Source organism: Melospiza georgiana, chromosome 17 (assembly GCF_028018845.1).
Source record: "Melospiza georgiana isolate bMelGeo1 chromosome 17, bMelGeo1.pri, whole genome shotgun sequence".
NCBI lineage: Eukaryota > Metazoa > Chordata > Aves > Passeriformes > Passerellidae > Melospiza > Melospiza georgiana.
The window spans coordinates 14145287-14168180 of NC_080446.1; the positions used below are offsets into that span (position 1 = coordinate 14145287).

A 22894-nucleotide genomic window follows, 5' to 3' on the forward strand; every position below is an offset into this window, starting at 1 on the left:
GCAGGCTGGGGGAGCTCACGTGAACCTCATGGAGCTCAGCCAGGCCAAGGGCAGGTCCTGCCCCTGGGTCAGGCTGGGAATGGCTGTGTGGGGAGCAGCCCTGGGACAAGGACCTGGGGGTGCTGCTGGTGACCAACTGGATGTGACCCGGCCATGGGCACTGGCAGCCCAGGAACCAACCCTGCCCTGGCTGATCCCACAGCGTGGGCAGAGGTCAGGGGGGATTCTGCCCCTCTGCCCACCCAGGTGAGACCCCACCTGCAGAGCTGCCCCAGCCCTGGGGACCCAGCACCAGAAGGGTGTGGAGCTGCTGCAGTGAGTCCAGGAGAGGCCACAAAGATGCTCCAAGGGCTGGAGCCCTCTGCTCTGGGACAGGCTGGCAGAGCTGGGGGTGCTCATCTGGAGGAGAGGAGGCTCCAGGGAGACCTTGGAGCCCCTCCCAGGGCCTGAAGGGGCTCCAGGAGGGCTGGAGAGGGACTGGGGACACAGGATGGAGGGACAGGACACAGGGAATGGCTTCCCATTGCCAGAGGGCAGGGTCAGATGGGATACTGGGGAGAAGATTTTCCCTGTGAGGGTGCCAAGGCCCTGGCACAGGGTGCCCCGAGCAGCTGTGGCTGCCCCTGGATCCCTGGAGGTGTCCCAGGCCAGGCTGGGCAGGGCTTGGAGCACCCTGGGATAGTGGAAGGTGTCCCTCCCACAGCAGGGTTTGGAACTGGAACAGGATCTGCAGGCATTACTCAGGGCTGCAGGTGTGGCTGCTCTGTGGGCAGGGGGGCTGATGTGACCACAGGGTCACAGATGCTCCAAGTGAGCCACCTTGTGCAGCCACAGCCCTTGGACTCGGGGATGATGCCAGCAGGTGCTGCTCAACTGGATACGGCCTGGTGGAGAGTGGGTGATGGTCCAAAGGGTGCTCCATGACCTGTGGAGTATGGACCCTCCCAGGACACCCTGCTAGCCCATGCTCTGTTGGCATAAAGCATATCAAAACCATAAAGGTTCCAAAACCACACTGCTGAGCATCCCGGCATGGAAAGTGCCTTCCCCTCCCTGTTCCTGGCGCTGGGTTTGTTTTTCAGGCAGCTGGGGCTGGAGGCAGGAATCCACAGGGTCCCAGGCTGGCCGTGGGAACCCAGCGTGCTGCTGGGGTGGCCGGAGGGGAGCAGAGCAGCCAGCCCGGATGTGAGAGCTGTGCACTGTCCGTGTCTGCCATTTCCTGTGTCACTGCAGCCCTCCCTGACTCACAGCCTGCCTGTTCCTCCCACTCCTAGAAAACAGCGAGGGAAGGCTCCAGCCGGTGCAGGGGTGTGGGAGCAGGGGGTCAGAGCAGCTCTGCACCACCAGGTGCATCCCTGGCCATGGTGGGTCCCTGTCACCGATGTCCCTCCCCACTGAAGCTCTTGTCCTCCAGCTCAGAGTATGAAATCCCGGTCCTGTGCTGCTGCCACCAGCCCTTTGCAAAGCCAGCTCTTGGCAGAGACAGGGATTGAGATCTGGCAGTGGATCTGTGAGTGGACAGGGATCTGGGCTCTGGCAGTGGGTCTGTGCAGGGACAGGGATCTGGGATATGGCAGTGGATCTGTGCAGGGACAGGGATCTGGGATCTGCCATTGGATCTGTGCATGGACAGGGATCTGGGATATGGCAGTGGATCTGTGCATGGACAGGGATCTGGGCTCTGGCAGTGGATCTGTGCAGGGACAGGGATCTGGGATCTGGCAGTGGATCTGTGCAGGGACAGGGATCTGGGATATGGCAGTGGATCTGTGCAAGGACAGGGATCTGGGCTCTGGCAGTGGATCTGTGCAGGGACAGGGATCTGGCAGTGGATCTGTGCATGGACAGAGATCTGGGCTCTGGCAGTGGATCTGTGCAAGGACAGGGATCTGGGATATGGCAGTGGATCTCTGCAGGGACAGGGATCTGGGATATGGCAGTGGATCTGTGAGTGGACAGGGATCTGGGATATGGCAGTGGATCTCTGCAGGGACAGGGATCTGGGATATGGCAGTGGATCTGTGCATGGACAGAGATCTGGGCTCTGGCAGTGGATCTGTGCAAGGACAGGGATCTGGGCTCTGGCAGTGGATCTGTGCAGGGACAGGGATCTGGCATGGATCTGTGCATGGACAGGGATCTGGGATCTGGCAGTGGATCTGTGCATGGACAGGGATCTGGGCTCTGGCAGTGGATCTGTGCATGGACAGGGATCTGGCATGGATCTGTGCATGGACAGGGATCTGGGATCTGGCAGTGGATCTGTGCATGGACAGGGATCTGGGATCTGGCAGTGGATCTGTGCATGGACAGGGCTCTGGCAGTGGATCCGTGCGAGGCAGAGATGGGCACATCCCAAGCCTGTCCCCGCCTCCCCCGAGCAGCCAGGGCATCCCAGCCGGCTGCCCGGGCAGCATGCCCCGGCCCCGGGTGACACCTGCTGTCTCTCTCCGGTGCCGGTGGCAGCGCGGTGACCGGCGGTCATGACAACGGAGACAGGCCCGGGCTCTGAGGTGAGGAACGCGCAGGAGGACGCTCCGCAGCAGCAGCTGGAGGCGGCCGCCCAGGGCCCCACGGCCGCGCCCAGCCCCGCCGGCCGCGACACCGACCCCAATGAGAAGCTCGGGGCACAGCCGGACACCCGAAACATGGAGCCGGTGAGTGGCCGTCGGCCGGGGAACGCGGGAGGGGACGGGCAGAGCAGCACGGGAGGGGCCGTGCCGCCGCCCGCTGCCGGCCGTGGTGCCGCGAGGCGGGCCCGGCGCTCGGGGGCAGCCCCAGAGGAGCCCCTGAGGCGGGCCCGGCCGGGCGGTGCCGCTGCCCCCGCTGCCCCCGCGGCTCCTGCAGGCAGCACCGGCAGCCCGGGCACGGGTGATGGTGAGGCCGGTGCTGTGCCAGGGCTGGGAATGGCCCTGCCGGCCCGCCGTGGCTGTGGTCCTGGGTGCCGTGTCCCCACTGAGCTCCCCGGGCCCGGCTGGGAGCCCCAGCTGCAGCCGCTGTTGGCTGTGGGGCTGTGGGGAGCTGAGCGCTGCCCTGGTGGTTGGGCAGGGAGATTGGGGTGCCGAACTGACCCCTGGTGTCCGTTTTCCAGGGAGCTGGGCTGTGCTGGCACTGTGGGTTGGTGGAACTGGCCTTGGCTGGGCACTGTCCATCAGCAGCTGCCCCTCTCTGCTGTGCAGAGCCTCTGCCCCTGTGTCCCTTGGCAGTGGTTCCAGGTAAGGTCACCCTCTGTGTGTCCCTGCTCCAGGGCACAGACATGGAGGACAAGGACTACAGCGAGACCGACGGGCTCTCTGACAAAACAACTCCCAGCAAGACCCAGAAGTCACCCCAGAAAACCACCAAGAAAGTGAAGAGTGCCCTGTGCAGGGTGACCCTGCTCGATGCGTCCGAATATGAGTGCGAGGTGGAGGTGAGTCCCAGACTTGGGGGCCTGTGCTGGCACCAAGGAGGGGACACTGCTGGGACCCTGCCCAGTCCAGAGGGTCCTGAAGGACAGGACTCTTCCTAGGACAGCTTTGTAGTACCTCTATCCTAGAGAAAAACACATGCAGAAATAGCCATTGAAGTTGAAATTTCAAAATTAGTTAAAAGTCTGGAAGGAAAGACCCTTGCAGGGGATATCAGCCCAGTGAAACCAAATTTGGCAGCTACTCATAAGAGAAAAGAGTGTCTAAGTCAGAAGCTTAATGGCTGGGGATAGAGCTCTGCCTGGCAGTTCGGGCACCTGGCCGTGGCTGCAGGGTGGGACAGAGGGGACACGCATGGCAGTGTCTGCAGGGTGGGAGGGAGGCAACACATGCCTGTTGGTGGCTGCAGGATGGGACAGAGGGGACACACACCCGGCAGTGGCTGCACCAAGGGTGCTTGCCATCACTCCACATGCTCCTGGTGGCTCTTGTTATGCTGAGCTTGGGGATCCAGCCACCACTGCCACCAGGAGCCCATCCCTGCAGCTCTGGGACACCCTTTGGCCCCACTTTAGGGACACACAGGTGATCCTGGGGCTGCAAGGCTGGGATGTGCTGCAGCCCATGCTGGGTGAGAGGATGTTCTGATGGTCACCTGGAGGGTGTCCAGGAGCCCAAGGGACCAGCTGACATCAGCCTGTCTCTGACAGAAACACGCCCGAGGCCAGGTGCTCTTTGACTTGGTGTGCGAGCACCTCAACCTCCTGGAGAAGGACTACTTTGGCCTCACCTTCTGCGATTCAGACAGCCAGAAGGTGAGCATGGGGGGGTTCCTCTGCAGCCCCCCCATCCAAAGTTGGGACCCCCCTGACCTGCTGTCTCCTCATTGCAGAACTGGCTGGACCCCTCCAAAGAGATCAAGAAGCAGATCCGCAGTAAGTGCCTGGGGAGGGTCCATCCTCCTCAGCCCTGGGATGTCCCATGGGGCTCCTGGATGGCTCAGTGTGGCTGTCCTGTGGCAGGTCACCTCCCCTTTGGCCACTGGCCTGGGGACAGGGACACTGTTGCTCATTCAGCTGTTTGTTACCCACCTCTTCTCTTACTCATGAGAGGCGAGGGGGCAAAGGACTCTGCCACTGGAGAGCTGTCTGACACTTGGTGCCACCCTGGGCACCACCTGGCCCATGCAAGGGGGTCAGGGATGTTGGGGAGAGTGGGGGTCCTTGCTGGGACAGGTCCTGGGGTGCTTTTGCCATGGTATTGCCTTGCTAGGATGGCGGAAGAGCTGTTGCCCAAGGTGTCACCTTCTGGGACACAGGAGGCTTTTGCAGGGACACTGAGCTTGTGGCTCCTGCAGTTGTGATGCTTTGCTGTCCCCAGCTCTCTGGGGAGGATTCCCCAAAAGCTGTGCTGGAGTCCCAAGGGCTGTGCCCCCTGGCAGCCTCTGGAGCCCCCTTGTCCCTGCCCTGTGCAAGGCTTGGAGGGAGCAGCAGGATCCTCTGTGGTCACACAGATGCTCCTGTGCCATGTGTGCAGCCTCTTGGGTGCTGTCCTGAACTGCTCTCTCCCCTCCCCAGGCGGGCCCTGGAACTTTGCCTTCACTGTGAAGTTCTACCCTCCAGACCCTGCCCAGCTCACAGAGGACATCACCAGGTGAGGAGAAAGGGCCTCCTTCCCAGGGAGTCCCAGCCTGCTCCAGAGAGCACCAGATTCTTTCTCAGGGAGCCCCAGCCTGCTGTGGGGTGCACAATTCTCCTTCCAGGCGAGCCCCCAGCCTGCCCTGGGGGCACCAGATTCCTACCCAGGGAGTCCCAGCCTGCTGTGGGGTGCACAATTCTCCTTCCCAGGGAGTCCCAGCCTGCTCCAGAGGGCACCAGATTCATTCCCAGGGAGCCCCAGCCTGCTGTGGGGTGCACAATTCTCCTTCCAGGCGAGCCCCATCCTGCCCTGGGGGCACCAGATTCCTACCCAGGGAGTCCCAGCCTGCTCCAGAGGGCACCAGATTCATTCCCAGGGAGTCCCAGCCTGCAGTGGGGTGCACAATTCTCCTTCCCAGGGAGTGCCAGCCTGCCCTGGGGGCACCAGATTCCTACCCAGGGAGTCCCAGCCTGCTCTAGAGGGCACCAGATTCATTCCCAGGGAGCCCCAGCCTGCTGTGGGGTACACAATTCTCCTTCCCAGGGAGTCCCAGACTGCTGTGGGGTGCACAATTCTCCTTCCCAGGGAGTCCCAGCCTGGTGTGGGGTGCACAATTCTCCTTCCCAGGGAGTCCCAGCCTGGTGTGGGGTGCACAATTCTCCTTCCCAGGGAGTGCCAGCCTGCTCCAGAGGGCACCAGATTCATTCCCAGGGAGTCCCAGCCTGCAGTGGGGTGCACAATTCTCCTTCCCAGGGAGTGCCAGCCTGCCCTGGGGGCACCAGATTCCTACCCAGGGAGTCCCAGCCTGCTGTGGGGTGCACAATTCTCCTTCCCAGGGAGTGCCAGCCTGCTCCAGAGGGCACCAGATTCATTCCCAGGGAGTCCCAGCCTGCTGTGGGGTGCACAATTCTCCTTCCCAGGGAGTGCCAGCCTGCTCCAGAGGGCACCAGATTCATTCCCAGGGAGTCCCAGCCTGCTGTGGGGTGCACAATTCTCCTTCCAGGCGAGCCCCAGGCTGCCCTGGGGGTACCAGCTTGGTTCCTGGGTGCCCTGCCCCGCTCTGACCGCCTGCCCCCCTGCAGATACTACCTGTGCCTGCAGCTCCGTGCCGACATCATCACGGGCCGCCTGCCCTGCTCCTTTGTCACCCACGCCCTGCTGGGCTCCTACGCCGTGCAGGCCGAGCTGGGGGACCACGACACCGAGGAGCACGTGGGCAACTACGTCAGCGAGCTGCGCTTCGCCCCCAACCAGACGCGCGAGCTGGAGGAGCGCATCATGGAGCTGCACAAGACCTACCGGTGAGCCCCGGGAGGGGACAGCACGGGCGGGACAGCTGCCCCACGGCCCTGGGGCACCCGGCCACGTGTCTCCCTCTGTGTCTCCCTGCAGGGGAATGACCCCCGGGGAAGCAGAGATCCATTTCCTGGAGAACGCCAAGAAGCTCTCCATGTACGGGGTGGACCTGCACCACGCCAAGGTATGGGGCTGCCGGAGTGCTGCCCCTTCCCTGCCCGCTCCTGCCCACCTTCCTCCCACAGGGAAGGCTCCTGGCGTGGCTTTGGGTGGCACCAGAGAAGCTCCAGAGATCAGACTCCACCAGCCTGGGGTTCACTGTTCCCTCTGCCAGCCGGGCCCCCGCAGCACTCTGCAGGAGGGATGTGGCCCTGCTGGCCAGGCTGGCTCTTGCCAAGCTGCTGACCTGTCCCCTCCTGTCCCCTTGTCTCCTGCAGGACTCAGAGGGCATCGACATCATGCTGGGCGTCTGTGCCAACGGCCTCCTCATCTACAGGGACCGGCTGCGCATCAACCGCTTCGCCTGGCCCAAGATCCTCAAGATTTCCTACAAGAGGAGCAACTTCTACATCAAGATCCGCCCAGGGGAGGTGGGTGCCAGGTGCTGGTGCAGCCCCTGGGTACCTGTCCTGAGGGATTGGAGCTGATGGTGAGGATTTCCTCACCTGGCTCTGGCCTCTGCTCCAAGGATGCCACATTTGTGACCATACTGGCCAAGAGAGCACATTTCCTGTGGCATGGATTTTCTTTCATGTTCTCTTGTGACTTCAACAGCTGAGGGACCCCAGAATCCCATTGCTGACAGACATCGTGACCCTGCTGGTACAGGGAGCTTGCCCAGGAATGGGGGTTAAGGGCCATTTTTGTCACATCTTCACAAGGTTTTTTCATTTATTTTCAGACTTTATTTCCACTCATTTATGGTGGGAAAAGGCATTTCTGCCCATGTGTTCCAGCAGGCTGGAGGGCAAGGACAGCACACCTGGGAGTGATGCCCTCAGACCAAAACAGCTGTAAAAGCTTTTTGTTTCTTGAGGGAATTTCTCTTGCACGGAAAAGCTGTTTACAGCTGAGGAGAGTGCTTAGCCCAGAGATGTGGGGGCTATCACTCTGCTGGGCATGGTGCTGGGCATGGACCATCCCAGCATGAATTTGAAGAAGATTTTTGAGGGTCTTTTGCATGGTCACCGCTCCTGCCAGGGGAACCTGAGGACCTTGGCAAGGTCCTGGCATGTCCCCTGGGGCAGGCTGTGTCTGTAACAGCCTCTCTCTGTCTCCCCCTAGTACGAACAGTTTGAGAGCACCATTGGCTTCAAGCTGCCCAACCACCGCTCAGCCAAGAGGCTCTGGAAGGTCTGCATAGAGCATCACACCTTCTTCAGGTGAGGCACCTTCCCTCGGCCTTCCCCAGGCCTCTTTTCCCGGAGGCAGACACATTCCTGCTTCTGCTGCGGTGGGTGCACGTGGGGGAGCAGTGCCCGGGGGCCTGACTGGGGCTCGCTGACACCGTCCCACCCCTGTGACCCCCAGGCTGGTGTCCCCAGAGCCGCCCCCCAAGGGTTTCCTGGTGATGGGCTCCAAGTTTCGGTACAGCGGGCGCACGCAGGCACAGACGCGCCAGGCCAGCGCCCTCATCGACCGGCCCGCGCCCTTCTTCGAGCGCTCCTCCAGCAAACGCTACACCATGTCCCGCAGCCTGGACGGAGGTACGGGGCACACGGCGACACTGCGCCTCTGGCACCAACAGGGGACGCTGCCCGGCCTCGCTGGGCCGGCTCACAGCACCGTCGGGCTTCCTTCTGGAGGCTGTCCCCAGCCTCATCCCCGTGGCACAGGGGCTGTGCCCACCCCGAGGGGTAGCTCAGACTGCATGTACAGGGGGACGTGGCAGGGCTGGGGTCGGGCAGCTCAGGGACACATCCCCCCCTCCCCTGTGAGCTGGGACCCCTGGAACCACCTGCCCCAGGTGTGAGCTGGCAGGGCAGGGGGCTGGGGCAGGAGCAGGGTGGCAGGGCTGGGGCCGGAGAAGGGGCAGGGTGGCAGGGCAGGGGCTGGGGCAGGAGCAGGGTGGCAGGGCTGGGACAGGAGAAGGGTGGCAGGGCTGGGACAGAAGCAGGGGCAGGGTGGCAGGGCTGGGGCTGGGGCAGGAGCAGGGTGGCAGGGCTGCAGTGACCCAGCTGGAGGGGCAGGGAGCAGGGACAGGAGCAGGGTGGTAGGGCTGGGACAGGAGCAGGGCTGGGGCAGGGCTGGGGCAGGAGAAGGGTGGCAGGGCTGGGGCAGAAGCAGGGGCAGGGTGGCAGGGCTGGGGCTGGGGCAGGAGCAGGGTGGCAGGGCAGGGGTAGGGGCAGGAGAAGGGTGGCAGGGCTGGGGCTGGGGCAGGAGCAGGGTGGCAGGGCTGCAGTGACCCAGCTGGAGGGGCAGGGAGCAGGGACAGGGAGCAGGGATAGGAGCAGGGTGGCAGGGCAGGGAGCAGGGGCAGGGAGCAGGGACAGGAGCAGGGTGGCAGGGCTACAGTGACTCAGCTGGCAGAGCTGGCTGGGACAGGAGCAGGGTGGCAGGGCTGCAGTGACTCAGCTGGCAGGGCAGGGGGCTGGGGCAGGAGCAGGGTGGCAGGGCTGCAGTGACTCAGCTGGCAGAGCTGGCAGGGGCAGGAGCAGGGGGCTGGGACAGGAGCAGGGTGGCAGGGCTGCAGTGACCTGTCTGTCCCCCATGGGCAGAGTTCTCTCGCCCAGCCTCGGTCAGCGAGAACCACGACGCTGGGCCTGAGGGGGAGAAGCAGGATGAGGATGGTGAGTTTGGCAGCAGGAGACGCTCTGAGACGGAGGATGAGGAGGTGACCACCCCGACGAAGATCAAGGAGCTGAAGGTACAGCCGAGGTGGGCAGAAGAGGGTGGGGGTGGAGGGGTAGGCAGGCAGGGCCTGGGCACAGGCAGCAGGGCTGGGCTGCAGGCAGGAAGGGTCACCTCAGGGCAGGGTCCCTGCAGCCCTGTGGGTGTCACCTGTGCCCCAGGCTGGTGGGGCCCTGGGGATGTGACTCCTGGCCCCACCAGTGGAAGTGGAGCTGTCACAGGGGTTCAGATTAACTTGGATTCCCCAGAGCCCTCCAGGTGGTCTCAAGGTTCATCTCCAGGCAGGGCTGGACCTGGGAGCAGCCAGGTTCTGGGACAGGGATGGGGACAGGCTGAGCACATCAGTGCCCGCTACTGCCTGGCACAGCCCAGCCCCTCCTGCCCTGGTCCCTGTGCTGTCCCAGCCCATTTCAGCCCCATGCTGGGAGGGGAGGGGGGTCCCTGCCAGCCTATCAACTTAACTGTGGTGTTTGTGACAAGTGCCCTCAACTGACCCTGCTGGTTACTTTTAACCCTCTCTTTGCTGCCAGCCGGAGCACGAAACAACCCCCAGGCACAAGCAGGAGGTATTCTCTCTCTGGAGTATCTTAGTCCTCATTGGTGCATCATATTGTCCATCCTTCCCAAAACAAGTCCGTCTGTCCCCCTATTTACTGGAATACAAGATGCACCGGGCCGGGGGTTGGGTGCTGGAGGAGCCCGAGGAACAGACAGCTGGGCATCAGCTGTGGCATCTTCTATCCCACTAAGTAAGGTGGTCCTGATCGTGCCTGTGAGCAAGAGCCCTCCCAAGGGCAGGAGAGGCCCTGGCCCGTTGGGATGACTTGGCTTCTGCTCGTGTTCCTGACCCCGCCATGTCCTCACCTTGTGTCTCCTCTCCTGTGGAGCTGGTCCCATCCTCCTGCTGGCACCCGACCCACGCTCTGCTCCTGCCTGACCCAAAGTGCCTCATCCCCCCTGCCCAGCTCTCCTGCAGCCCCCGGAGAGCTGGGCTGGGGCTCCCCAAGCACTGTGGCTGCCATCCCACCCCACAGGGGCCAAGAGGCTCTCAGCTGCCTGGGGGGGCCAGCACTCACACCAGCCCTGTGCCTGCCCACCCTGAGGGGGCCTGAGCAGAGAAGGAGGCTGAACCCTCCCTGCACAAATTGTGCCTGTGATGGCCCCGTCAGGAACGATTCATCCTGGCCTCAAATCCAGGGGTGTTCCCCGGGGGATCCCCTCTGTGAGCAGAGATCCCAGCTGGAGCTGCCAATGGGAGCAAGCACTGCCAGGGGATGGGGTTGGCACCGCCGGCGGCACGCCCAGGCTCCCTGTGCAGCCCCAGCGGGGTGGGCACCGCCCCGACCCTGCCCAGGCTCCCTGTGCAGCCCCAGCGGGGTGGGCACTGCCCCGACCCTGCCCGCCTCATCGCTTGCCCCCTGCATGTGCATGTGCTGCGCCCAGCCCAGAGGTGGGCACACCTGAGCCCCCCTCAGCTCGGGCATGCGGGGCCAGGCCGGGACTTTCCTGAGCGCTGCTGAGCCCTCTGGTCTGGAAAATTCAGTGGGGCTTTTGCTGGGACTCTCACGGGTCTCTGCTCTGTTGCCCAGAAGGTGCTGGGGAGGTGTTTGGGGGCCTCCTTTTGAACCTGAGGAGAGCTTTGGGTTTGGGTTGGAGGCAGAAGCCGGGTTCCTCCTGGTTTGCCCACCTCTGTGGCAGGATGAGGGGGCACCCCGGCGCCGTGCCCTGACACTCTTCTCCCTGAGCACTCTGAGCTGTCCTCTCTGCACAGCAGATCAGACTCACCCCACCCTGGGCTGATCCACAGGGATCCAGTCTTGGATCCGTGCTGGACATCCCTGCCCAGCCCTGGACCTCCAGCCCTTTGTCAGAGCCTGCTCTGGGGGAGCTCTGCTGGAAGTGCCTTTGTGAGAGAGCCTGGGCTCCCTTGTGCCTGGCACCAGCCAACAGCAGAGGCTGCTGGTGTTTCCAGCAGGGCCCCATTCCTTGCTGGTCCCAAAGGAGAGCCAGCTCTCCCCTCCAGGAAGCTTTAGCATGTCCCCAGCCAGGAGGACACAGAGCCCTGGAGATGCCACCAGGCCATGCTGTGCCCTTCACCTGCTGCCCACATTCTGCTGCTGCCTGCAGTGAAGGAGCTGCTCCCTGTCCTGCAGTGGGACCTGCAGACCATGGTGCTCCATTCTGCTCCTCATTTGGCTCCTGAGCTCCTCAATTCCAGCCCAGTGTGACACCAGCCCTCCCAGTGCCCCTGCTCATCCCTTTGGACTGGGCTGCTGCTTTAACCATCTCCCTCTTCCTCTCTCCTTCCCAAGTTTTTAGACAAGCCAGAGGACGTTTTGCTGAAGCACCAGGCCAGCATCAATGAGCTGAAGCGGACCCTGAAGGAGCCCAACAGCAAACTGGTTCACAGGGACCGGGACAGGAGGCTGCCTTCCTCACCAGCCTCTTCCTCACCCAAGCACGAGGATGAAACACCAAAGGGAACCCCTGAAAAGGCCACTGAGGTTTGTTCTGCTGCTTCTCTTCCAGAGAGGATCAGGATCTGTTGGGGAGCAGTCCTTCAGCTCCTGTGCTGCCCTGTGCATGCTGGGGACAGGGGTGTTGTTTCTATGTTTTTGAACCATTTTTACTGCTGGTGGGGGGGTCTCCCTGGGCACTGCAGGAGACTGAGCAGCCCTTGTCTGGAGGGGTTTGGGGGCTACCAGAGAGGTGGGCTGTGGCTCTGGTGGTCCATGGGGTTTTGCTTGCTCTTCTCAGGAGCAGCCTGTGGGGCAGGGCCAGTGCAGCTCCTGCCCAGGGCTGTCCCCAGCAGGGCAGGACCAGGCTCCTGTGCAGGGGTGCCCTGTGGTGCTCTCAGCAGTGGAACCTGGGTGGTGGGAGGAGGTGGAAGATGGGTGGTGCCGTGCTGGATCCCACAGCCACATCCTCCCTTCTGGGCATTGTGCACACTGGCTTTGCACTGGGACCAGGGGGGCAACAGGAGAGTGCTGGAGTGGGGTGCCAGGACAGAGCCCCCGTGCTGGAGGGGCGTGGATGTGGCACAGCTCTGTGGCCTGGGTCCCTGCTGGGCTCAGTGCAGGCAGCGTGTGACAGGAGTGTCCCCCTGCCAGCCTGGATGCCCTGTCCCTGCCAGGGACCTTCCCTGCCTGCTGTCCCTCGGTGTGTGCTGTGCCCGCAGCAGGGGACGTGGGTGCCACCCGTGGGGCTGCTCTGCCCTGGCTGCCCCTGTCATGGAGAGGCCATGGGCTCTGTGGGGAGTTTGGGATGTGCCTGTGTTCCCAGTGGGCCCCAGCACTGCCTGGAGATGGGGGCTGCAGGGGGGGCTGTGGCCCCTCACAGTGCTCAGAGGAAGGGGGGCTTTCCCCCACATTGCTTTTACCATGGAATTTATCAGGTGCAGAGATGTGATTGGAGCATCTAGAGCTGGCACAGCTGTGACCTCTGTCCATCTATCTATCCATCCTTCCATCCATTCATCCATCAGCTCACCCACCTGCTCACCCTTTGTTCCTTCATTCCTTCTCAAATTCTCCCTTTCTCTCTCTCTCTCTCTCTCTCTCTCTCTCTCTTTGTCTCTGTCTCTCTGTCTCTGTCTCCCTCTCTCTCTCCCTGTGGGTGCTGGGGTTTCCGTGCTGGCACAGACGATGGAAGAGGACACCTTAGAGGATTTTGCATCTGAGCATGGAGCTTCCCTAAGCATGGAGTCTTTCACACAGAAAAGCCTTGTCTCCTCTCCTGAGGTTGTCACCATCCCCTTTCTCCCCCACCTCTCACTCCCACCATGGGGGTCCCCAGCCTGCCAAGGGGTCTTGTGCCCTCTGCGCAGAGCTGCCCATGGCTGGGTGCCCTCCCTGGTGATAGGCAGGACCCTCCCAGGACAGGGCTGTTGGTGGGACCTCTCCCCTGGCTGTTCCTGCAGGGCTCTGTGTTCCTGGAGAGAGTTCCCATGCTGGAGCTCAGTACTGAGGGTCCCAAGGCAGGGGTGACCTGATGGCCTGGACACCTGGGTGGCTGCTCCAGCAGCCTCAGGCTGTCCTGGCTGCAGCTGGGGTTCCCTAGGCCCAGGCACCCTGACAAAGGGCACCCTTGGAGCCATGCCTGTGCACATCATGCTCCATCAGTGTGAGGGCTGTGAGCTCCCAGCACCCCCTGTGTGTGGGTTTAGGGGACAGCCAGGAGTGGTGCCTTCACTGAGCAAAAGCAGCCTGGGGTTTGAGCCTTGGTTCTGGCATGGTTGGCCCCAGGGATGTGCAATGCTGGGACACTTGTCCTGCCTGAGCACCCCAGGGGAGGCAGAGGGGTGGGGGACAGGCTGGGCACACTCTTGCTCGATGTGGATGTCCCTTAGACCATGCAGAGTCACTAACATGGGCAGGAGCCTGAACCTGGGCTGGCTGAAGCAATCCCCAGGAGGCAGGATGGGGGTCAGGGAGGGCTGGGGCACAGCCTGGGCTTCAGCAAGGATATGGCACCTCCAACGGAGCATCAGCATCTCCTGTTCCATGCTGGCACCCTCCCCAGCCCAGGATTTGGGAGCTGGAGGACAGAAACTGCAGGTGTGAGGTGCACACACACATCTCCTGAGTCAGTCTTGCCCTCGGTGTGCCCAGCCTGAGCTGGGGTGCAGGTGCTGAGGTGCCTCACCAGTGGTTTCTCTACAGGCATCTGTGACTGAGACAGCCCTGACGTGTCCCCATGTGTCCCCACAGGCCAGAGCCTGAGGTCTCCCTGAGAGAGTCATGGCCCCAAGGGGGTGATGGCACAAGGACAGCACATCTGCAGAGCCTGGAGCTCTCATCACTGCCAGGAGGTCCCCTGGTGCCCATGGGGTTGGGTGGTCTGTCACTTCCAGCCCTCTGGCCCCACTCCTGCTGGAGGGCAGGAACACTGGACTGGGCAGTGCCAGGAGCCTCTCCAGCCCCCTGTTTTGTCCCAACATCTGATTCCCTCATTATCCTTGCCTGAGGCTGTGCTTTCCTCTCAGGTGAGCTGGGTCTCCCCCAGAGCAGAGAAGGGCAGCAGGGGCACTGAAGGATGCTCAGGGGAGAAGCCCCCGTGTGCCTCTCCAAAGCTGTGGCCCCCCTTGGCAGGAGCAGAGGCTGTCTCTACTCCCTGCTCTCCTCTTTCCTTTCTGTCTCTTGTGCTGAAGGCCACACTGGGAATGCCCTTCCCAGTTGCTCCTGTCCCTAGAGCAGGTGCATGGGGAGGGAAGGCAGGAATGTGAAAGTCACTTATCCCTTGGGAGGTCAGGACTGGTCTCTGGACAGAGCATTCCCAGCATCAGCCCTTCAGAGGCAGCTTTGCTGTGGCTCCATCCTCCAGCCCACTGACAGCTCCTCACGAGCTCCTCTCCTGCTTCCCTGGGGGATGTGCCCCAGGGTCCAGGGATTTGCTCCAAGCATCCCCCAGAGCCCTCAGGCTCTGGACACAAAAGGGCTGCCCTGAGCTGTGGGCTGTGGCCAGAGCCCTCCAGAGCACAGTGTGCACCACACCAAGGAGGAGCTGGATGCCCCTTGGGCTGTGCCCATCTCGAGAGCCTGAGGAGAGGGAAGAATAAATCTGGGAATAAATCTGGTTTGGGAATAAATCTGAAACTTTGGGGTTTTCCTGACTGGTGAAGAGGTCCTGTCATGGATGAAGATGTTCCAGGGGTCAGACTTTTTGATCTACATTTATCTTGGGCCTTAGTTCAGAAGAGGAGGCTGAAGAAAACCATCCCCTTTGCTCAGGGAAGATCTCCTCTGAAGGACTCTGGTTTGAAGCCAGAGAAGAGGGGTGAGAGGGCTTTGCTGAGGAGATTTGTACAGGTGCCCACAAGCTGCCCATCCTTGTCCTGGCTGAGAATGCTTTCAGCAGTGGGACAGCAGGGCAGGAGCAGGAGAGAAGCTGCTGCACCCTCAGGAAAGTGAGCGGTGTCCTGACTGAGCGTGGCTGCTGGACAGCAGGGAGTGCAGAGGGACTGAGGGACAGAGAGAGCAGCACAGGGACTGAGGGGCAGAGAGAGCAGCACAGGGACTGAGGGTCACACAGCAGCACAGGGACTGAGGGACAGAGAGAGCACAGGGACTGAGGGACAGAGAGCACAGGGACTGAGGGGCAGAGAGAGCAGCACAGGGACTGAGGGACAGAGAGAGCACAGGGACTGAGGGGCAGAGAGAGCACAGGGACTGAGGGGCAGAGAGAGCACAGGGACTGAGGGACAGAGAGAGCAGCACAGGGACTGAGGGACAGAGAGAGCACAGGGACTGAGGGGCAGAGAGAGCACAGGGACTGAGGGGCAGAGAGAGCAGCACAGGGACTGAGGGACAGAGAGAGCACAGAGACTGAGGGACAGAGAGAGCAGCACAGGGACTGAGGGACAGAGAGAGCACCGGGACTGAGGGACAGAGAGAGCACCGGGACTGAGGGACAGAGAGAGCAGCACAGGGACTGAGGGGCAGAGAGAGCAGCACAGGGACTGAGGGACAGAGAGAGCACAGGGACTGAGGGACAGAGAGAGCACAAGGACTGAGGGACAGAGAGAGCACAGGGACTGAGGGACAGAGAGAGCAGCACAGGGACTGAGGGACAGAGAGAGCACAAGGACTGAGGGACAGAGAGAGCAGCACAGGGACTGAGGGACAGAGAGAGCAGCACAGGGACTGAGGGACAGAGAGAGCAGCACAGGGACTGAGGGACAGAGAGAGCACAGGGACTGAGAGCTGGACAGCAGCACCGGGAGTGAGGGTCACACAGCAGCACAGGGACTCAGGGACTGAGGGCCAGAGAGCAGCAGGGCAGTCCAGGGAGCTCCCAAGCAGGGGGGATGGTGCTGCCATGGGTCACACCCAGCTGGGAACAGCCCCGGGGCAGGCACTGGTGGGCTCTGTTCCCGGTGCCATGGACTGGGAAGGAACAAAAGCTGCCCTGGAGGCAGGAGTGGAGGAAGGGAGCTGGAGAGCAGCTGGTGCAGGGGAAGGGGCTGTGGGAGAGGCTCCTGCTGGAGGGGGCTGGGGGTCAGGTTTCCTGCAGCCCCTGCTGCTCACTGGGGCTGCCTGGCCAGGGCATAGTCCTTGCCAAGGATCCCTCTGGCACCAGAGGAGGAGGCTGCCTTGCTGCCCATCCCTGTGGATGCCCTGGCACTGCAAGGAGCTGGTACTTTCCTGCCCTCAGGGGTGGGGTGTGCTCCTGGGGTGCCCATGGGCTGCACCACAGCACAGCCCCCAGGTGCTTCCCTGCAGGCTCCTGGGGGTTTCTGGGGGCAGAGGGAATCTTGGCAGAGCCTGGGGCAGGGGCGGGTGGGGGGCTGCAGTGAGGGCAAGGGCAGGGCCTGCAGCACTGTGCCGAGGGAGCTCTGCTTCCTTTGACACCTGGCAGAGAAAGGAGCAGCTGGGAATGGCATTCTTCTGCTGGGGGCTTTCACTGACTTCTCATTTCCTTGTGGGAGCTCTTCCACTAGTAACTGGTTTTCCTCCTTTCTTTCTCTCTAATATTATCTTCCCTTCCTCTCTCTGGCTCTGCTCCCCTCTGCCCCTGTTTCCCTTTCTTCAGTATCAGTCACTAGGTTTGCATTTTGGTGCAACTGCTGCAAACATTCCCCATGTGCCCTGCATGGGGCAAGGCTCACATTTCCAGCTGTTCCTGGCTGGAGGGGGCACGGCCAGGCAGCCCCTCCCTGGGCCTGGAGTGCATCCTGGTGCCCTCGAGGGCCATCCCTACCCCTGCTGCAGGCTGTGCCATGGGCAGTGCCAGCCCCAGGGGAGCCCCAGCACTGCCCTCCTCATGTGCTGCCAGGGGTGGCTGAGCTGCCCCGTGGTGCAGATGTTCTCCTGAAACTCTCTTCCCATGAGTTATTTCCTACCTGCTGTTCCAAAAGTGGCTGGATTCTAGCAGTGCTTTGTTCTGTGTCCTCATGAGGCCTTCAGCTGACGTGCAGGATGAGCACATGGATGTACAAGGTGTCCCTGGCAGCAGTGACCTGGTGTCCCCTGCCAGCAGCACGGTGACATTCCCGCTGTGGCCGTGCTGCAGGATGCTCCGTGGCCTTTGCTCGGTCCTGCTGCTGAACCTGTGATCTTTTACACTTCCCAGGGAGCCTTTCTCAGGTGACACTTGCTGAACACTTGTTTTCAGCATGGCTGGGTTCTGAGGAGATGTCCCTGGTGAGCTGGAAAGGAGGGATGGCCTTTTGGGGAATCTGAGCTGCAGCAGCTGGTAGGAAAGGGACAGGGCCTTGCTGATGCCTTGCAGTGGTTTCTTTCCCTGCTCGTGCTCTTGGCACTCTGACAAATTCTTAGGGCACATGGATGACACTGAGAGTGAAGCTACCCAGAACCCAGGGCCTTGCTTCCAATGAAATCTCACCCCTGGGAGTTGCCAGAGCCAGCTGCAAACAAGGGGACAGCCAGCTGTGTTCCCCTGCCTCCAGAGAGACCCTGGTGGTGTTCTCGTGTGTGCTGGGAGCTCCACTCCCACTCTGGGCCACCAGCAGAGCCCCAGGTATTGCAGGTGTGTCAGGGGGCCACCACCCAGAGCAGAGCACTGTCCCCAGAGAGGACACTGGCTTGATCCCCAATGTGGCATCAGCCCCTTATTTCCAGCCCCTCTCCCCATCAATGAGCGGCTGGGCTCTGTGCAGAGCCTCAACTCTGGCCTTGATAAGAACAATAGTAATAGTAATAATAATAATAATGATAATAATAACGACAGTGATGATGGTGATGATGATGTAGGCAGCCCTGTGCCAGGCTGAGCAGCTGTGCCAGTCGTGCCAGCAGCACTCGGGGCCGGGTGTCTGATGCGTTTAACTCTTCTTGCTCCAATTGCAATGCAGGGCTCGGAGCACTGGGTATTTATAGAGAGAGAAGCCCCTAGGCTGGAAGCTGTAGCTCTGAGGAAAACTCTGAGAGCCAAGACAGAAGAAGCACGTGCAGGGACCTCGGAGGGGAGCACGAGTGGCAGCCTGACCAAAGTGGTGGTGACGGTAGGGAAAGCCAAGGACGGGGCAGGCCAGGAAGAGCCGGCAGCTGCAGCCTTGGAGACGAGGAAGAGAGCCAAAATGATTGCTAGTCCCGAGGATTTTGAGTCTGTGTGGGAGGATGAGCTCTATGAGAAGGAAAGCAGGGGTGAGTCCAGCCCAGGGGAGGCACATCCACCCGCCGAGAATGCAGAGGGGGAGCCCCAAGAGCCGGGCAGAGGCGCAGCCACCAGGGAGCCAGGGCTGCCCAAGCCCTGTCAGCAGCCTGAAGAGAGGCAAAGGACCAAGATTTTGGAGCCAGAGCCTCCCCAGGGAGAAGGTGAGGTGCTCTCCAAGGACCGTGCTTCTGCAGCCTTCAGGAAGCAGGAGGCCAGAGTGGCAGCCACGGCCCCAGAGGTCCTGAAAATTAAAGTGAAGGCTGGTGACGACAGTTCAGAGACTTCTGCAACCCAGAGGATCATCTACTTAGGAGATCCAGAGGGGGAGGAGAAGGACAGTAAAACACACCTGGTCTTGGACACTGTTGGGTGCCTTGGCTTGGAGGAGAGACCAGAAGCCCCAGTAAACACATCCAGGCAGGGATCCGAGCATGTCACACCTGTGGCAGAAGGGTTCCAAGCCCCCTCCTCAGCAAGTCACCAACACAGGACAGTGTCTGAAAAACCCACTGGAGCACCAGAGCCACGTGGGATGAGCTGTGATGGGACCAGCCTGGAGGGACATCCCCTCTCAGGGTGGGAAGAGCTGTCCCTGCAGCCAGAGAAAGCACCTGGTGCTGGGGTGCCTGGAGGAGCATCCATGGAAAGTGAAGCCCTGCTGTGTTCCCAGGAGGTGGGACCAGAGGAGATGGAGCTGCAGAGCTCGGTGGGAGGCTTGAAGCCATGTGGCCTGGCAGGGGATGGCCCCAGGGCTGAGGAGCACAGAGGGAGCCCAGAACAGTCCCCAGACATCTGCCCAGCCCTGGAGGGGCTCTCGGGAAGGGTTGGAGCAGACAGTGACAGGGAGGAAAGTACCAGAGTGGTTCTTCAGATGGAAGAGATAGAGCCCAAGTCACCACCATCATCAGCTGGGTCTTGGCAGGGCCACACTCACACCACGGGGCTGGAGAGGGACAAACCCAGTGCTCCTGTCCCTCCACCCCTTCCCCAGAAACCCAGGCCAGTCCCCGTGGAGCCATCTGCAGGTACGGAGCCATCTGCAGGTACGGAGCCTCCGGGCACAGACCTGTCCCTGGGCACCAGCCCTGCCAGAGAGGTGGCCATGCCCGAGCGTGGGAGTCCCTCTAAGGAGGTGGCATTGCCCATGGGCACTAATCCTGAAGCTGAAGAGCAATCCCAAAATGTGGGATTTGCCTCATGGAAACCCTGTGAGGTGAAAAGTCCTGTTACAAGAGACCCACCCCAAAACACAGACCCTGCAGCAGAGTCAGTGCAGGTCAGAGACCTGGCCACCAGCGAGGTGGCCCAGGACATGGACACAGTGCAGAACAACAACGTGCCTGCCACTGAAGAGCCAGTGCAGGGAGAGAAGCCCATGATCAAAGAGCTCTTCCAGGGCTCAGGGTCAGGGAAGCCGACCAGAGATGAAGGTTCTGGGATGGAAGAACTGTCCCATGACAAAAGCCTTGGCATGGCTGAGGTGCCCCCTGAGGGAGAAGAAGCAGAACAGCAGACTGAGACAATCCTGAGGGACTTGCCCCTCCCCAATGCAGATCCCAAAGCACAAGAGCCACAGCAGGACTCAGAGTTCAGTGTTGGACAAGATCTGCAGAGTGGGAGCTGGAGAGTCCCAGAAAGCACCAGGGACAGTGACCTGGCTCCGGGGCAGCCACCACAGGATGACTCTGTCCCTAAAGCAGCTGCTGATGTCCCTCCCTTCCAGTCCCCTGCAGCAGGATTGTGCCAAGGAAGCGAGGCATCCCAGCTCTCTGCCGTGGTGAATGAAGGCAGGACAGGGCAGTCAGGTGGTGAGACACATCCAGCAGGGCCTGGGCTGTCGGTGTGCATGGCTGGGCTGGCAGGAGCTGTGGCCCACGAGCACAGGGATGCTGCCCTGGCCCCAGGAAGCCAGGAGGACAGCAAGAGCTACAGGGAAACTTCCGTGGCCTCCAAGATCAAGATGTTTGAGCAAGGTGAAGCGGAGCGAAGGGCGGGCCAGGAGGGACAGGAGCACGTGCCTGAAGCTGAGACATTGGTGACAGCCACGGGGAAGGCAAATGTGGCCCAGGATCTGCCTTGGAGCACCGGCCTCGCCTCACCCTCTGCAGTGGGACCTGTGTCCAGCATGGGCTCCTTGGCCCTCGGGCAAGGGGCTGGTTCAGGAGGCACCTCCCAGCCTCAGTCCCTGAAGGAAGGAGTCTCTGCCGAGCCCGAGCACGAAGAAGACAGTGCCGAGCTGGCCTCGCCCGACTCCGGCTGTGAGCTCACCCTGGCCGAGGCCGTGGTAACCGCAGCGAGCCGTCCGGACGGGCCGTTCGTGCGCATGTTCTGTGGCTCTGCCCGTGTCCAGTGGCTCCTCACACTCCATTGACTGGCAGCAGGCGCTTTGCATCCCTGTCCTCTCTGTCTGTGTGTGTGGTCAGGCTTCACTGGCTGCATGCGCAGCCGCTGCCCAGTCGGTTCATCAGCTTTTGTTTTGCGCCCCCCAACATTTTGGCTCCCTGGAGAATGCTGAACCCAGGAGGGGCACCCGAGCTCCGTGGCCGGGAGCAGGACAGGGCGCCGGGGGGTGGCTGGAGCAGCTGGGACTGTCACGGACACGCGGCCCACGCTTCCAGCTTCACCCCTGCATTTCCTACGTTGGTTGATTACCCCTTCTTGCTTAGCTGCCACCCTTCCTGCCTTCAGCAAGCTGGTGGCCGGCTGATGGAGCAGCTTCCCTCGCTCTCGTGAGCGCCTGAGCAGCTCCTGCAGAGTTCATTTCCTTCCGACTAACCCTTTTCTCTAATCCAGAGCAAATCTCAGCAACCAAGTGGGGAAGAGAAGGATTTATGTGACCCATCAGTAAAATCCAGCCTGAAAGAAGAGAATGTAAAGGCTGCTGTTCCAGTGGTCTCGCAGGTCTCAGTGCTGTTTTGATAAGTGCTTCTCCCGGCAGTGTGAGCGCTCGCCCCGCGGCCAGGGCTGTGCTGCCCCTCCGCTCCCCTTGCAGGGCTCTCTGTATGTATTGGTCAGACACACCCCCACACGTGTCTGCAGCGTGTTCCCCGGTGCTGCTGGACACCCTGTGTTTCGTCCATACCTCTCAACCTCCCACAGTGCCGAGGGAGGGGTGTGCCGGCAGGCCCGGCCCGTGGGGGATGGCCCTGGCTGTAACGCCTGGAGCAGAGGCCAGGAGGTGGGGTTTCCTCTGGCATCGATGAGCTTAGAGCTGTTCCTAAGGGACAACTGGGTGCAGATTTCCCATGGCTTCATGGCAAAGTGTGGCAATGGGACATGTCCCCTCCGATGGCAGAGTTGAGAGGTATGTCTGTGTCTGGAGAAGAGTGGATGGAGGGAGGTCATCCTTTGGCTCTGGCTGTGCTGTCAATTACACTGACCAGGTCACCCTGAGACTCACCTGAGGCCTCTGGAGGGGCAGACTCACCCCGGGGCAGCTGTTGGGCTGGACCTCCCCCCAGGGTGATGCTTCACAGGATGCTCAGTGGAATTGGCTCATTCCTCCTCAGTGGAATTGGCACCTTCCTTTGCTTCTCCCTCACCGTGCCTGGCCGATGGGCCCTTTCCTTTCAAACTCTTCTCTCTTTCTTTCCCTTGTTTGTTTTTTTTTTGAGTCACTGACATCCGATAGCCCTTCGTCTGAGCTCTTTCTGAATGTCTCCTGTCAGACCCATTGTTTTGCATCCATCTGCTTCCACCGGTGCACTGAAGTGCCTCCAAGCTGGCCGAGCTTGTTTTTTGTCTGACCGAGCCTTTTTGAGATGATTCATTGCCAACAAACTTTTGGCACAATCCAATGGAGTCGCCTTCTCTCCCGCAGCAAAGCCACTGCTGTCAGAAAGGTTTCGGTCTCCATGCTTGAGTTGTGTTTGACTCTACTCTGTGATGTTTGCTGCAGCCTTCCTCCTCCTCCTCCTCCTCCTCGTGCTGCTGCCGTGTCCCGCCGGCGCTGCCCCGCGGTGCTCACGGCCCCGTCTCTCTCTCCACGATTGTGTCTCCCTCAGAGAGCGGGGGCGAGGGAGGGCCCCGAGGAGAGGGTGAAACCGCCCCGGCACAGGGCCCCCGAGAGCGACACCGGCGACGAGGAGCCCGACCAGGAGAAGGACTCGGTGTTCCTGAAGGACAACCACCTGGCCATCGAGCGCAAGTGCTCCAGCATCACCGTCAGCTCAACCTCCAGCCTGGAGGCAGAGGTGGACTTCACCGTCATCGGGGACTTCCACGGCACGGCCTTCGAGGACATCTCCCGCAGCCTGCCCGAGCTGGACAAGGACAAGAGCGAAACAGAAGATGAAGGCCTGGTTTCCTTGCAGCACGCTGACAAAGTAGTTCCTGGACTGGAAGAGGATGTCAAAGGCCGGGATAAGGTCTCCCAGCCCAGCTCAGATGTCTCCCAGGCAGAGGTACAGAGGGACACCATTCACTGAGACCGGCCCGGTGCCGTCGTGCCTCCGTGTCCCTCGTGCCTGCGTTGTGCTCCCGGCTGGTTTTGGGGAGCATGCTGGCTGCCACCCCTCGTTCCTGCCCGGTGCACGCTGTGTCTGTGTTGCATGGCTCTGTCGCGTGCTTGGTGCATCTGCTAACCA

The 22894-nt window shown here is 61.5% G+C and overlaps 2 protein-coding genes across 13 annotated transcripts in view; both read left to right on the top strand.

The window, feature by feature from the left end:
* Nucleotides 1–22894, top strand: part of EPB41L1 (erythrocyte membrane protein band 4.1 like 1) — a 68311-nt gene that overhangs the window by 36240 nt on the left and 9177 nt on the right. For 5 of the 12 annotated variants that reach the window (XM_058036435.1, XM_058036437.1, XM_058036439.1 and 2 more), the window contains 17 exons: nt 2467–2657; nt 3248–3412; nt 4121–4225; nt 4303–4345; nt 4988–5063; nt 6131–6349; nt 6441–6528; nt 6782–6934; nt 7629–7726; nt 7875–8050; nt 9062–9210; nt 9725–9760; nt 11507–11698; nt 12836–12934; nt 18007–20592; nt 21102–21209; nt 22313–22711. In XM_058036435.1, coding sequence (XP_057892418.1) covers nt 2484–2657; nt 3248–3412; nt 4121–4225; nt 4303–4345; nt 4988–5063; nt 6131–6349; nt 6441–6528; nt 6782–6934; nt 7629–7726; nt 7875–8050; nt 9062–9210; nt 9725–9760; nt 11507–11698; nt 12836–12934; nt 18007–20592; nt 21102–21209; nt 22313–22711 — 4866 coding nt within the window. In that variant the 5' untranslated portion in view covers nt 2467–2483. The remainder of the gene's footprint in view (nt 1–2466; nt 2658–3247; nt 3413–4120; nt 4226–4302; nt 4346–4987; nt 5064–6130; nt 6350–6440; nt 6529–6781; nt 6935–7628; nt 7727–7874; nt 8051–9061; nt 9211–9724; nt 9761–11506; nt 11699–12835; nt 12935–18006; nt 20593–21101; nt 21210–22312; nt 22712–22894) is intronic. The other 7 variants (XM_058036442.1, XM_058036444.1, XM_058036440.1 and 4 more) reach the window with 7 other exon arrangements.
* LOC131090833 (uncharacterized) lies at nt 14775–18000 on the top strand. Its single transcript, XM_058036448.1, has 2 exons — nt 14775–15142; nt 15225–18000. Exon 2 carries the CDS (start codon nt 16011–16013, stop codon nt 17004–17006), a length of 996 nt encoding a protein of 331 aa, XP_057892431.1. The 5' UTR covers nt 14775–15142; nt 15225–16010; the 3' UTR covers nt 17007–18000.

What these genes read in the sequence shown, in the direction of transcription:
- LOC131090833 (XM_058036448.1), top strand. Translation starts at nt 16,011, where the DNA reads ATGGGTCACACCCAGCTGGGAACAGCCCCGGGGCAGGCACTGGTGGGC.